The sequence below is a fragment of the Gymnoscopelus microlampas genome, assembly GCF_963454915.1.
Source record: "Gymnoscopelus microlampas genome assembly, chromosome: 16".
Classification (NCBI taxonomy): Eukaryota; Metazoa; Chordata; class Actinopteri; order Myctophiformes; family Myctophidae; genus Gymnoscopelus; species Gymnoscopelus microlampas.
The window spans coordinates 34,649,018-34,661,463 of NC_139953.1; the positions used below are offsets into that span (position 1 = coordinate 34,649,018).

Consider the following 12,446-nt stretch of genomic DNA (forward strand, 5'->3'; position numbering starts at 1 on the left):
AATATTTTTATTTTCTTTTTGCCTCTGAGATGTAGTTGAGTAGAAGTATAAAGTATACTGAAAAATGGAAATAGTGGAAAAATGGTAAAATAAAAGTAGCTAAAAAAGTACAGTATTTGAGTGGCCTAAATATATTTAGTTACCTCAAGTTCCACCACTGAATGACCCGGCCAAATGAATGACCCTGTGTTATAATAATAATATATTTGAGCTATGAATATACCTCACATCTAGAGATGTTTATCATCGTTATAGTTACAGGTGTCTGTGTATCTCTCTATTTTGGAACAATGATTAATCCGGGACGCTGGTTGTGTCTGCTCCCACACATTCATCAAGCTCATCTCTGTCTTCTGAATTGAAAGTCACTGTTTGTTTTTCCTGGCTGCGGTTGTTAGGTTACAGCGCTCCGCTTCACATGGAATGTCAAGTGATACTCTGCAGGTCCCAGGGGTAGCCCAGGCTACTGTACATTCTTCCCATTAAAACAGATTTATTAGGGATGCCTAGTGGATCAACCAGTTAGTGCACTGACCACATGATCTTATCATCTTTGTGACTGAGTCCCATCTTAATTGTCTCAAATGCTCTCCTCCTTTCCCTGTCTCTCTATAATACACACAGCAGAACATAATCAAAAGTCACATAAACCCTATAGCTTATACTTCGGTAACCGGGGTCCTCTAGGGGTCTATGCTTGGTCCCCTCCTTTTGTCCCTCTATACAGAATCTCTTCACTGAAAATAGCACGTCTACAAACTCACAAATTGTTGCAATATCAAACATTGTGAGCTTATAGATCAGCTATTTTTCATTACCAGTTATTTAATTGGTACATCATTTCTTATTACAACCAAGGAATTAATTGTACCATAATCACAAAAAGGTGTGTGAAAGTACCTCCAAGGAAAGAGGGATTTGGCTTGGCAAGACTTTTCATTTGTTGCATGTTCCTGGAACTTGCCTCAAAGCACCTTAAAATAGGACTCCTCCTGTCTCTTAATCAGTTCATGGTCCAAGACTAGAGACTTCTGTGTATCTTCATGTGTCTGTTTTGTTTGATTTACGCTGGGATTCGTTGCTTCGTATTGACCTATTCCTTATCGGTTGTATTTATTTATTCTATGTTGTGCACTCGGCCCCACCAGAAATGAAGGTCTCCCCTCAATGGACTGTGAGTTTAACCACATGGACCCTAAGCATCCCTATTCTGGGCATGTTATAATAGGGAAGGGAAAATAGGAGGGGACCAAGTAAAAGACCCTTGGGTGACCCCCAGCAACAAAGCATATGGGGGCGTATCGTATGTGTTTAAATAAAGACTTGGAATGAAATGAAACATTTGGACATGGTTCTTCACGAAGAAAAGGCTTGTGTAAACAAGATTAAGTTAGATTTTTGATTTTTGCAAACAGTATTCCATTAAACCTCCAAGGTCTACAAGTGCATATTATTGCTGCCGGTGAGAAACCTTGTATCTCCATGTTTTGTTTTGTGCCCATACTACAATATTACACACAAGTTGCAAAAATAACCGTACAAGCTCACAACACAAGCTTGTAGATCTGTTATTTTTGCCATTTTTGAAAATAAATAAATATATATATATGATATATATAACAAAGGAAAAGTAAGCATTGGCTATAATAACTACATGTGCATTGGATCTATTGGAACACAAGTTATTTTTTCCATTTCCTGAAAAGTAGCGGTTTCGGACATACAAGGTTTCTGCCTGACGGCGGCGATATACATCATTTTAATAAGATAAACACATATATAAACACATCCAATAAAGATGGAATCCGTGTTGAACTCTTTCCACAGTAGCACTCTTTACCCTGGAGGCCCTCTGGGAGCCTGGGAATCCATTAATCTTAAAATAAACATCTCTAGATTGGGTCTGTCCCTCGTTTTGGCACAGACTCCAACAATGAGTCGCTGATGGAGAGTTATTTTCCCCCTCAGTCTAGTTAAAAGGTTTTCCAGACAGCCATGTTGGATTCTAGAATGTGCACCACTTTGATTTGTATTCTTCTGTCTTTGTCATTTAAATCATTTCTTATTTTTTACTAAGTTTTCTAACATTATATTATGACATTAACATGATATGGTCTGCCCTAAGTATAGTGAGACATTTCTGAATCTGGATGATTGATGCTATTTCTGACACATCTGAGCATAATTCAAATCCTCAACACGCTCATCTTAGTTATCTGTGGTTAGTAAACTTTTGAATGTCATTCAGTCACTGAGTGACTGAATGAATGAAAAGAATGTTTTATCTCCATCGTATTTTCTCCTGGAGAGAAGAGGACATATTGTATTATGATGTCATTACACGCACACATCCACGCACGCACAAACGCACGCACGCACGCACGCACGCACGCACGCACGCACGCACGCACACACACACACACACACACACACACACACACACACACACACACACACACACACACACACACACACACACACACACACTCCTCCCATTGCTCAGAGTCATGGTGTCTGGCTACCTCCACTGCTGGGCACATGCCAACCGCAGAGGGTGTGTGGAGATCATTCTAAAAAAATAAAGGTTGTTAAGAGGAACCTTTAAGGGTGGCAGAGAATGCTTACATCAGTGGTTCTCAAACATTTTCATGTCAAGGACCCCCAAATTTACCCATCTCACCCCCATCTTAAAAGATGTTATAGGCTACCATGGACCCGCAAAATAGATTTGTGCCCGTGGAACCCCCTCAAGGACTGAGGGTCCCCGGACCCCACTTTGAGAACCCTTGGCTTACACGACTATTAATTTACTTTTACAATTAACATTGGTGAAAACAGCACATCTACAAGCTCACAAGGCTTTGCAATGCAACAGGTTGTGATCTTTTAGATCAGCTATTTTTGAAGAAGAAATTTGGTCAAGAGCGAAAATAAGGCATGGTACCTATAATCTTTCTTTACAATCTTCAAAAATGAGTTTTCATTGTGATACCAATAGCTGGAACACAATCGATTGATTGATCATTAAAATAAACCTGCTCTGAAATTGCACGCCCGGCCCACTCATCTGACCACGTGTTGACCACGTGGTCAGATGGATGGGCCACTTTCGAGAGGGTGGGCCACTTAGAAGACCCAAGTGGGCCCTGATCCAGAAAAGGTCAGCAGTGCATATGAGAATGAATATAGTGGCTTGCGCCACAGCCTCAAAATGTTCTGCACAATTTTGACCCCAATTACAGTGCATCATTTTGTTTTCATGCACCCAGCCAGTGGCCACATCCACTAGCCCTAGAAGGATGAAGCAGATACTTATTATCTCTTTTGGTTCATAGAAGAACCTCTGGTGAAACCCTATAGTTTTAGAGTGTGTTTATCTCTTGGCCCCTGCCCTCTGATAGAAGGGAGAGAGCCATTCTATCCTTATAAAGGCCTCTCCATTTTGCGCATGCGCGTGCGGGCGCGCGCACACACACACACACACACACACACACACACACACACACGCACGCACGCGCGCGCGCGCGCACGCACGCACACACACACACACACACACGCACGCACGCACGCACGCACGCACGCACGCACGCACGCACGCACGCACGCACGCACGCACGCACGCACGCACGCACACACACACACACACACACACACACACACACAGAGAGTGGACATGCAGACAGCACCTGACTGTGAGTGTGTCTAAAATGGAAATCAAATCGTTTTTAATCTCATAATTACATAATAAAACATTCATTAAGTTAATAGTGTCTTATCTGCTGGAACAACTGCCTGTAATGGTTTTGTAAGTAAATCATCCATCCATGTCTTCTTTGGCGAGTTTGAATAACAATCCAGCCTCACAAGCCTACACTGGTGACTACACTGACCACAATGCAATGCGCGAAAACGGCAGGATTTATAATAACGCCTACCTAGCAGTGTTGCCATGTCCGCTTATTATAAGCGACTTTGGCCTTCTTTGTCTGTAAAGTAAGGTAGTTGCGGGTTGCGTTTTTTTTTGTGGCTTATTTTATTTCTAAGGTGTAATTGCTTGGTCTTGGTTCTTAAGGTTGTTTCAATCGTGTTTCTCAAACATTTTGAAGTCAGGGACCCCCAAACCAATATGTATTTGTCTGCGGACCCTCATCTGAAAATATTTTATGCCAGGGGGACCCCCATACAAGATTTGTGTTTTTAAAATGTTTGATCGATTGATTGATTGATTGAATACTTTATTAGAAGTTTGCAGAAAAAAGCACATGAAAGTACAGTTCCCATTGGAGTCCTTCAAAAATATTATACATTTTTCAAAAAGATTTGTTTTGAAAATAGCAGATTTACAAGCACACAGTAGATCTGCTTCTATTTTGAAATAGCCAATGTATTACAGGGCGAAGGGCTCGCTCCTTTTGGGCTTGTTTTCATAGACGGGTTTCATGTTTGTAAACATTGAGAGGATATGACCGCGCAGAGGAGGGGGTAAGCCAACTAAGCCTATAGAGGGCGCCATTACCCTCAGCAGCTCTGGTCAAATGTCCATTCATAAAAGAAATGATCTTCACCGGGTTTAATGAAAGTAGATTAAATTATGCAGTTTGTAATACCTTGTTTACTCAATAAAAATGATTTGTTGGAAGTTGGATCTGTTTGTATATAATAGCAGCATTATGCCTATTATGCCTATAATAGCAGAATTATGGCTAGCTAACTCCCGAATATAACAACAGAGTGAAGGGCGCAACAATTCGTTTCCCCCGAGCATGCGCAGATTGCGCATTCTGCTCTGTGATGACGTCGCGCGGAAATCCGTCTATCGACTAGCTTATTTCTCTCGCACAATCTGGCAACGCTGTGTAAGCTCCTCCCTAGCAAGGAAGTGACCAAATCTAAATGCTATGTTTGTATTCGTGTACATACATACATACATCTACCAGAAGATGAGTTAAAATAAACAAATAAACGTGGTGTTGTCATCATGGCAACTAGTAAAACACTTATAAGAGCAGGTGTAGCACCAGAAATATGCGAGCGCTTCAAGCGCCACCAGATATTAAGTTGTAAGGTAAGTTTACTGTAGGAGGCAAAAAGTTGCCTTCTTGCACAAACCCTGCAAAAGGGACCTTTATGGATGTGTAACTCATTTCACAAGTTTTCAATGTATACATTGTATACAGGGCTGAAGTGGTTAATGTAGGTTTTGTGATGATAATAATAATCAAAATCAACAAAGTAACTAGTAACTAAAGTTTTCAAATAGTTGTAGTGGAGTAAAAAGTACAATATTTGCCCCAGTCTGAGATGTAGTGAAGTAGAAGTAAAAGTGCTGAAAATGGGGAATACTCCAGTAAAGTAAAAATACCTAAATTTTACTTAAGGACAGTACTTGAGTAAATGTACTTAGTTACTTAACACCACTGCCTTTGTGTGTGTGTGTGTGTGTGTGTGTGTGTGTGTGTGTGTGTGTGTGTGTGTGTGTGTGTGTGTGTGTTCAGGCAGTAGTTGTACAAGACAACATAGTCAAGAACTGTCTCAATCATAGACTGTAAAAAGTAGCGTTTCAATAGAAGACCAGGGAGACCACCTCCACACTGCAGATGTACTAGTTCTATTGTATTAACACACTCTACCTTGCAGATGGGTTAAAAAAAACGTTTCATTCATTGAAATAAGGATTGCAGGTTTAACAAGGTTTAACAATTACAATGTTTAGAAAATATTATTTATTTCCCTCTTTTTTTTCAAGATTCTTTTTAAATCGCTGATGTATGTATATACAGTAGGGTTAAAGTGGTGAAACTGTTTTTGATGCTACATTAACATATTAACCTGAATCCCCTCAAGGACCCCTGGCCCTGGGGGTCTCCGGACCTTACTTACTTAATCAATTGAATACACAGGACCACAATGGAAACAAGCCCCTATAAGGGCTTTTTGTTTTTATCCTTTTAACAATCTTTGTAAACTGTACCTCTGTACAATCTGCAAACTGTTAATAAAGTATTCAATCAAAACCCACTGGAGTTAACTGTTTTTCCTGTGATGATGTGTTGTGTAGGAAGTGCTGTCCCATACACCGCTGGAGGTGATGAGGCTGGCGGGACTGAGCTACGACAAGGCCTTGACGTTACTGCGGTCAGTCAGCGGAGAATGTGCCCCCTCTGTGACCACGGTTTGTCCCCATCCAACCCTATAGTCACACACACTGACACAGACAAGCAAGTCTAGCTCCGTCTGTACTCTGTAACCCCCCCCCTATCCAGCCTTCGGGACTTGGTCACATAGTGTTGCCATCCAGAATTGGGGGTGCTGGGTGAATAAAGGTATTATATCGTTGCTGTTGGGCAGAAACCTATCTCCATAATCTAACTTTTTTTGTGTTTTTTCATAAAATTAATGCTCTACTTGATCATACTACAACGTCACACATAAGTATCAAAAGTAGCAGATCTACAAGCTCGAAACGCGGCGCGAAGCGACGTGTTTTGAGCTTGTCGATCTGCTACTTTTGCTATTTTTGAATTTGAATCCTGAAAAGTTTTGGACATATGAGGTTTCCACCTGAGACGATAGGTAATTTGAAGGTATATACAGTAGATGAATTTAACATCGCGTTCCTGATTTGCTGCGGAATGGGAACGCACCACTGTCTTAAATTCTGCATTGGCTGTCAAAGAACAAGATTTAACATTAATAGTTGCACAGACAAATATCATCTTACCACCCGTTTTTACTACAGACATCAATACCGCACCTTTTAACTTTGCGATACCACGTTGGAAAATAGATAAAAAAATACCTGTATTCGCCTGGCACCCAGAATTCTAGATGGCAACACTATGTGACCTGTACGTCCTGAGCTACAGCGATGGGTGTCCGTCCGTCCGTGGTTCCGTCTGTGGACAGCTAATCTCCGGCACCGTTGGCTTGATGGCAGCAAAACTGTGCACACACAATCCCTGGATGCCAGAGAAGAACCTCTGCCCCAAATATTTCACATGGGCCTGTTCTAGCGCCACCAGGAGGCCAGTACTCCTACAGATTTTGTCCAAACCACGCAAATCGGTACACAGTATTTCTATAGTCATTAAACAAAACAGGTCTTTCAGATTTTTCATATTCCCTCCTGATTGGCTAAGATTGGCTTAAAAAAATTGCAGGAGTGCTCCATTTTGAACAAAATGCCTCAAATCATGAACACAGCGTGTGAATTGCTGTGAAATCTTGCACGCACATTCCCGCTAGGCTGGCGCTATAACAGGGCGATTCATGTTTTTACCTACTGTACAGTATAACTGCACCGATCTGTGTAAAACTGTATGCGCACTCCCATTTTTATATTACTCCGCAAATCGGTACACATGATCTCTATAGTCATGTGATCAAGACGGAGCTGTTTGATTTTTCATATTCCATCTTGATTGGCTTAGATTGACATCTAAAGTAAGGAGTGGCCCGTTTTGAACAAAATTACGCAAATCATGAATACCGATTGTGGTGAAACTTTGCACGCGCATTCGCACCACGTTGAGGAAAAAATGGCACTCTTTTAACGTTGCCCTATTATAGCGCCTGTTTTTTATATTACTCCTACAAATTTTGTCCAAACATCACGCACATCGGTACACATTATCTCTATAGTCAAGTGATCAAGACGTATCCATCAGATTTTTCCTATTCCATCCTGATTGGCGAATTCCGAACATTGCTGGCCCACAATAACCTACCTGACCTGGCGGAGACCTGTGCTCCGAGGAGCACTTTTTCTAGTTATCTTATATGTATTTGTTGTCTCGTTGTTGTAGGCCTTGGAGTTGTGGAAGCAAAAATGTGATTCTTGTTTCTCCACCTCACTGCCGGAGCTGGATAAACGTCTTCACGGAGGTCTGCCCCGGGGAACAATTACAGAGGTACAAACAGGACAAAACACGTGAACATGTTTATAGTGTTTTCAAAATGTACATGCTCCATCTCTTCATAAGGTAGCCATTAACCACTTAAAGGTCACGTCACACTTTTATTTCATTAAAATCAATTTTGTTTATAAAATGTGAAATCAATTAGTTTTACGAACTGTTGCAGGTCTATTAGACGCCAAGTTGAAAGTGGTTAACCCATTAAGACCGGGAACGCATCTGTGTCATTTTAGATTTCTTTGGCTACTCAAAAATAGCAGATCTACAAGCTCATAGCTACGAGCTTGTAGATCTGCTATTTTTGAGAAATTGTGAAAATGTGTGCAAATCTTTGAATATATATATATTTTTAAGCAAACATTTGTAACTCAAATCTTTGCTTCTGGGGGTCCCTGGAACAACATATTTTGAGATGGGGGTCCGCAGCCAAATACATATAATTTTGACATGAAAAAGTGTGAGGACCACTCATGTAAAAACACAGGATTTAGAAGACATTTTGTAGAATCGGCCTCAGGTCTTAATTGGATAATAACCACTTAAGAAGTCGTGTGTGTGTGTGTGTGTGTGTGTGTGTGTGTGTGTGTGTGTGTGTGTGTGTGTGTGTGTGTGTGTGTGTGTGTGTGTGTGTGTGTGTGTGTGTGTGTGTGTGTGTGTGTGTGTGTGTGTGTGTGTGTGTGTGTGTGTGTGTGTGTGTGTGTGTGTGTGTGTGTGTGTGTGTGTGTGTGTGTGTGTGTGTGTGCTGCGCTGCTAGGTGGCTGGTCCGTCAGGGTGTGGAAAGACCCAGCTGTGTATGATGCTCAGTGTGCTGGCTACTCTGCCCAAGAGTATGGGAGGCCTTGACAGTGGAGTGATCTACATAGACACAGAGTCAACCTTTTCAGCAGAGAGGTACAGTACAGTGTTCTGACATGTCATGGAATATATCTGCTAAAGTCATTGAATATGCCACAAAAAAACAAAACGGTACACATTATCTCTTTAGTCATGTGATCAAGATGGATCTGTCCGATTCTTCATATTCCATCAACATTGCTGGCCCACAATAACCTACCTGACCTAGCGGAGACCTGTGCTCCGAGGAACACTTTTTCTAGTTGCCTGTAATTAACCGTCAACTAAAATGTCATGATCGTGACCGCCTTATTCAGTGGATGCTAAACACATACTGGTCATTGGAGATGTTTCATAAGTTACGCAACAGTCATAGATGATACAATATATATGGGTAATGAAGAAAAAGAACACTCCCTGAGTATTAGTGAAACACCCAATTACTCCTGCTCAAATCACTGATGTTCTTGTCACAAGTATCCAGGCTATAACCTTTGTTCTCAAATAGTGTTTTAAGATATCTAGACAACAACAACAAGGGGTCTTAGTAAGGTTGTTTGTTTTTAACTCCTGGTTTTATTACATATTCAAAATGTAATTGAAAATATGTAAGAGGACGTAGACCGTTGGTGCTGCTATTTGTATGGTATATTTTGTGTTTGTGTATAGGTTCTTAGTTGTTACATGTTGGCTGTTTTTATGTTGTGTTGTTTTTGTTTTTTAAAGGACCACAATGGCAATAAGCCTCAGGACTTTATTGTGTTTTTATCCTCGGTGATATTGCGTGTGTTGTTCTTGAAAGTGCTGATGTTCCCTTTCTTTTGATCACCAACTAAAATCAATCAATCAATCAATCAATCAATCAATCAATCAATCAATCAATCAATCAATCAATCAATCAATGTATTGAGTCACCATGAGCCACCAGAACAGCTTCAATGTGCCTTGTCATAGATTGTACAATCCTCTGGAACTCTTCTGGAGAGATGGAGCACCATTCTAACATAATAATTGATGTTCCCTCATGTGTGTTATTTTGATGATGGTGGCGGAGAGAGTGCTGTCTAACACGTAACATTATCATGCTGGAATAGACCACTCACATCATAATAGAGCCACCAGACTGTAGGGGTCAAGCAGTCAGGCCTGTAACATTCTCCTGTTGTGCTCCACGCATGCACTCAGCACTCGCCCACATGTGGAGAATTATTGCGAAGGGTGGATGACTCATCTGGCTATTATGACTTTTTCCACATCTCTGTAGGCCAGTGTCTATGTTTTTTTTTACAGTGAAGTGATCAAACTGCTGCTGACACAGTCTGATCACATCCTGCATTCTCAAGTCACCTGAGGAATAATTGCTCTTCTCTTTTTCCTTCCATATATAGCACTAATGCATGAGCATCACTGTCATTGAATGTGCACTTTCCAGACTTTGTGACTGACGCTCCTGCCATCTGTGCCCCAATAACAAACTTTTCTTTCATATTCACTTAGATCTTTTCCTCTTGCCATCTTGATCCAAAAGTGAGGTCAACTGGGTCTGTCAGCATTTTTATACCTGCAACAGAGTGTTAGGATGTTAACTGCTTAATTGTTTCATGCAGTACATCTGTATGGAAGTAGTCAAGTAGATGCATTTATGTTTCTCCACTCAGTTATTCGGGTTTTCAACAACAATCAAAACAAACGAGCATTCTTATTAATGGTTGGACTGTAAAATACAGAAGCGTATTATGGATTGTGCTCAACTGCTTTGTTCTTTCATTTTTTAGTAGTGGACCGTTTTTTTTTTTTCATGGCTGCCAGTTCCCACCTGATGTTTTGTGGGAGTTCCGACTGCCCCAGACGGTGATGAGTAACTGCTAGCTTGCATAACGTTTTAAGACTGGGACTCAAGTCTAAGATGCACAGCTCATCAAGTGTGAGCCATCCTCCAAAGAGGATGATGCGATCTTCCACCATGCAACAGCACATTCCATACATTGATGACCATGTGCCTTTTAGGCCATTGGGCTCAACCTTCTTCCAGGAGAAGGTCTGTGGATTGAATTTCCACAGATCATTAAAGAACCGCTCCTCGTTGCCAAAACAGGATTTGCCACCAATTATGTACAGCTCTCCATTGAAGACAAAGACTGAATGACACGCACGTCCTTCTGTTTCTGGAAGAGGCTGTGCAGAAGGCGTGCTCAGCCAGCAGTTGGTCTCTGTGTCAAACATACTGTGGTTGTCGTAGTAGTTCCTCTCGCCCCCATATCCCCCACACACAAACATCTTTGTCCCGATTATGGTGGCAGAGTGACTTGTTGAAGCGGGTGGTGGAGTGCCTTTGGTGTCAATTAAAGACCAGACCATTGTGGTGGTGTCCAACTTGTAGATGTCATTAGAACGCTGTTTGGTCTGTTGGGTCCATCCTCCATAGATATACATGACCTTACCCAAGACACAGGCTGAGTGGTGGCACCTTTCCTCTGGAACGGTCCCATAAACCCTGGGTTTGAACCGTAGGTGGGTGTCAACATCAAATGCACAAAGCATGTTGCAGTACTGCTCTATGTAAAGATACCCACCCCAGATGTAGATGACGTCTTCTATCGTCACAGCTGTGTGGCCGTATCGCCAGGATGGAGGATCAAGGGGACGTCCTCCTCTTCGAGCTGTCACTGGGTGCAACGTCGTCCAGCACAAAGACACAGTGTCGAAAATATGCACATGGACCTGATCCACGGTGTCGCCATGATGATAAAATCCACCCAAGGCGTACACCCTGTGTCCCGCTACAGCAGCAGCATAATAGTCTCCTCTTCCTTCCGCTCCACTCAGTTTCACTGTCCAGCGCAACATCTGTCTCACCTTGGAACAAGACCGATTTGCCAGGTCCTGTTCTGTAAAAGTGTGGAGTTGTGTTGTGCGCGCTACCATTTTTAATTGGTTCAGTGGTACAAATGTCACGCAAAGTTTAACAAATCCGATGATGAGATTGGTTGGCAGATGACAGTTGATCTCCCTAATATGGCAAATTGATCGCCTGCGCAATCACAGCCCAGGCAGCTTCTGGAAATCCACCTTGCTACATAGCAGGCTGTCTTTGAGCAGCGTTGTAAAATAATCTTTAGGTAAAATCACAATAGAAAGCTCTTTTCCCCCAATATCTCTGCCGAATATAGCCATCTACAAGCTCACAACGCGTTGCATTGTGACGCGTGGTGAGCTTGTAGATCTGCTACATTTTACTGAATGTTTGCCCCAGAATAGGTATGCCAGGTTTCAAGGGTCTAAGCCCTCCCACCAGCAGTTACATGGCTGCTGGGTCGCAAGACAAATTTCAGTGTGAACAAGTATTATCGTATCGTATCGTATCGTATCGTATCGTAGTTCCTCAGTGCCCCCCTGATGTTCTCTGAATGCCCCCTCGAGGGGCTGCACCGCCCCTGTTGAGCAACACTAGTCTACAGCAATGATTACTTTCAGAACATAGAGCTTGTAACATTTGAACTATAAACTTTTTGTTTTAACCAAACAATGTCACTTTAACCAGTATGTACTGTATATATTCCTTGTAATCCCAGGCTGGTGGAAATCGCCCAGAGCAGGTTCCCAGACTACTTCTGTTCCAGGGAGAAGGTTGTGCAGATGGCTGGGCGTGTGCATGTCTTCAGGGAACTCACCTGTCAGGATGTCCTCAACAGGTAC

General features: G+C 42.0%; 1 protein-coding gene across 2 annotated transcripts in view; it reads left to right on the forward strand.

The window, feature by feature from the left end:
• The first annotated feature begins 4,930 nt into the window (after nucleotides 1–4,930).
• The window catches only part of rad51b (RAD51 paralog B), a 105,743-nt gene continuing 98,227 nt past the window's right edge, over nucleotides 4,931–12,446 (forward strand). For both annotated transcript variants that reach the window (XR_014602626.1, XM_084083186.1), the window contains exons 1-5: nucleotides 4,931–5,065; nucleotides 6,059–6,172; nucleotides 7,806–7,910; nucleotides 8,671–8,807; nucleotides 12,323–12,442. Coding sequence is in view for 1 of the 2 variants with exons in the window: in XM_084083186.1 (XP_083939312.1) it covers nucleotides 4,979–5,065; nucleotides 6,059–6,172; nucleotides 7,806–7,910; nucleotides 8,671–8,807; nucleotides 12,323–12,442 (563 nt within the window). In the remaining variant the exon portion in view is untranslated. The remainder of the gene's footprint in view (nucleotides 5,066–6,058; nucleotides 6,173–7,805; nucleotides 7,911–8,670; nucleotides 8,808–12,322; nucleotides 12,443–12,446) is intronic.